At 34.3% G+C, this 2432-nt stretch overlaps 1 protein-coding gene across 1 annotated transcript; it reads right to left on the bottom strand.

The window, feature by feature from the left end:
- Positions 1 to 336: 336 nt before the first annotated feature.
- Positions 337 to 1838, bottom strand: LOC132050866 (uncharacterized). Its single transcript, XM_059442208.1, has 2 exons — positions 1330 to 1838; positions 337 to 779 (listed from the first exon to the last, which is right to left on the bottom strand). The coding sequence occupies exons 1-2, from the start codon at positions 1747 to 1749 to the stop codon at positions 378 to 380; spliced, it is 822 nt and encodes a 273-aa protein (XP_059298191.1). The 5' UTR covers positions 1750 to 1838; the 3' UTR covers positions 337 to 377.
- Between the last annotated feature and the right edge of the window lie 594 nt (positions 1839 to 2432).

Below are 2432 nucleotides of genomic sequence, written 5' to 3'. Positions count from 1 at the left end.
TCTGTACATTAAATGATGAAATGAGAATACTTATATTAGCAATATATAACAGAAAAATATTTGAAACTAAAAACGTCCTTGTAGTAATTAACCTCTACAAATATTTCACATATTATGCATCATACTATCTACTTTATTCATTAAAAAAGACATTTACATTATATTTCTCGCATAACTAGTCGAACCAACAAAAATTGAAATCCAAAAAAAAAATCCGTACGGTTTTTACCTCAACTAGGAGAAAATGTTGGTTGAGAACCCCAAAAAGAAAAAGTAAAAAAATGCTGTAAATTTTACTGCCACGTCGGACTAACCAATTTTAACCATCATAAATAAAAAAAAATTAAAAAAAAAAAAAAAACTTCCGCGCGCTCTATTTAACTTCTTCTATTGGGCCCCAACTCTGACATCACTGCATCGATCTCTTCAGCTGCCCATGATTCCGATCTTCGACCCGACGTGAACCGCATCATTCCTCCTAAACCGGTTTGCTCTAAACCCGGTTCAATACTCACTGATTTACGAGCTTTTTCGACTACCATAACGTTGCTTTTTCTAGGCTGAACCGGTTGTTCCTGTATTTTATCCATGTTAGCTTTGACTGGTTTGATGTGACTCCGGTTGAACCCAAAGATTGAAAGTATACGTGAATAAAAACCGGTTTTTTGTTTGGTTCTGCTGCTTTTTGATCTCTCGAGTGATATTTCACATTTTTTGGCTGCCGGTTCACATGATCGCCGGCGACCTTTCTTTGATCTTACTCTTCCCATACATGATACCTGTTGCAATCGAAATAACACGACGTTACGCGGAATCTAACAATTGCTAATATTGGCTGCGATAAAATAGACAACACAGAACTATACTAATAGAAATATACTTTCCATCCTAATTTATGCGATAGAGTCATTTTAACTAAATTTTGAAGTAAATTAGATTAAATTAATTTAATATTTTAAATTTTAAATTTAGTATATATTTGAAAAATAGAAGTTGCAACTTTTCTCACATCAATTTAGTGAAAAAATATATTTTAATATGTTGGTCAAAATTAATTAAGTTTGAATCTACGAAAACGAAAATTATCACATAAATTGAAACAGAGAAAGTACAAAAAATAATAGATAGAACAATCTCCAAACTCTTTAACGATTATATTGTAGATGTTATTGTGATATGTATGAAAAAAAAAAATCTTCTATTTGTAAAAGTGTAAAACTTATCCTCCAAGAAAATAATAAATATCAAAGAGTCATTTTCCATGGAGAAAATATTTTTGACATTTAGGTAGAATCCAAATAATGTAAAAAATTATGAGCAAAACCTTACCTTAGGCGACACCGGTTCAGGAGCGGAAACCGCTTTCAATGCAGATTCAGATCGTTTCGTCGGAAAAAACCGTATATTGGCGGGTTTACATGTTTTTCTCTTGGAATCAACAGTACTACTACACTTGGGCAATCCAAAAAAAGTCGTCTTAGTCTTCAAAGTCAATGAAAGTCGTTGTGAACTCGAATTTGAACAGGGATGCAAATTCGGAGTAGCATTACTGTTACCTTTGGCAGATTCTTTGCGTTCTAAAAATGCGTTACGATCAAACCAATCGAGTTCCGCTTCTTTTGAAAGGCAAAATGATTCCGGTGGGAAATCTGGTGGGAGTTCCTTATCGGTGTTTGCGAGAGTTTCACATACGATTTTCCGGTCGTTATTGCCGGCGGAGTTGGTAGATTCTGAATCTACTTGAGTCATTGAGAGAGAGAGAGAAAGAATAGTAGAGTTGAAAGAAAATTCCAAAATATGAGGCGATTTGAGTCTCTGGATTGAAAATTGGTAGAGTATATCTTTAAAAAGGACTCGCATATATTATACAAATAAATTAAGATATTTTTTAAACTATAAGTAATTAGTAAAATTTAACCAATCACAAAACCTAATGACCTGGTCGTCTTTGCAGGAGGGTAAAAACACATTGGTGTTTAGGGGGAGTTGGCTAAAAGCTCATATTGAAAAATGATTTTGCCAAAAAGTCATAAGTTTTCAAAAATTGGTGTTTTGATCACCATTTATGATGTCAGCATGTTAGAGATGTGCTGTGTCAAATTCCAGCCTTAAAGTTTTGAAAACTACATTTTGACCCCAACCCCCAACATTTTAATTACCCACCCCCCCCCCCCCTCCCGCCAAAAAAAAAAATCCCTCCAAAAGCTCTTGATTTATCCACTTTTCGTATCTCGTTTCCGCTAAAATTCTCGACAAAAGTTCGTGCTTTCATCGTAAAATTAGTCCCCAAATGACTTAGTATGGCCAAGATCGATTGCAGTCATAAACCATATCCGTAGTCTATTATAGATTTATTATGGCGTCGATTGTAGAATATATTAGAATAGGTGGTGATTACATGGGTGATTGGGAGGAGGCCTCAAAATGTTGGA

This window comes from Lycium ferocissimum, chromosome 3 (assembly GCF_029784015.1).
Source record: "Lycium ferocissimum isolate CSIRO_LF1 chromosome 3, AGI_CSIRO_Lferr_CH_V1, whole genome shotgun sequence".
Taxonomy (NCBI): domain Eukaryota; kingdom Viridiplantae; phylum Streptophyta; class Magnoliopsida; order Solanales; family Solanaceae; genus Lycium; species Lycium ferocissimum.
The sequence above is the reverse complement of the archived record's forward strand: the minus strand, read 5'-3'. Positions and strand labels throughout refer to the sequence as shown.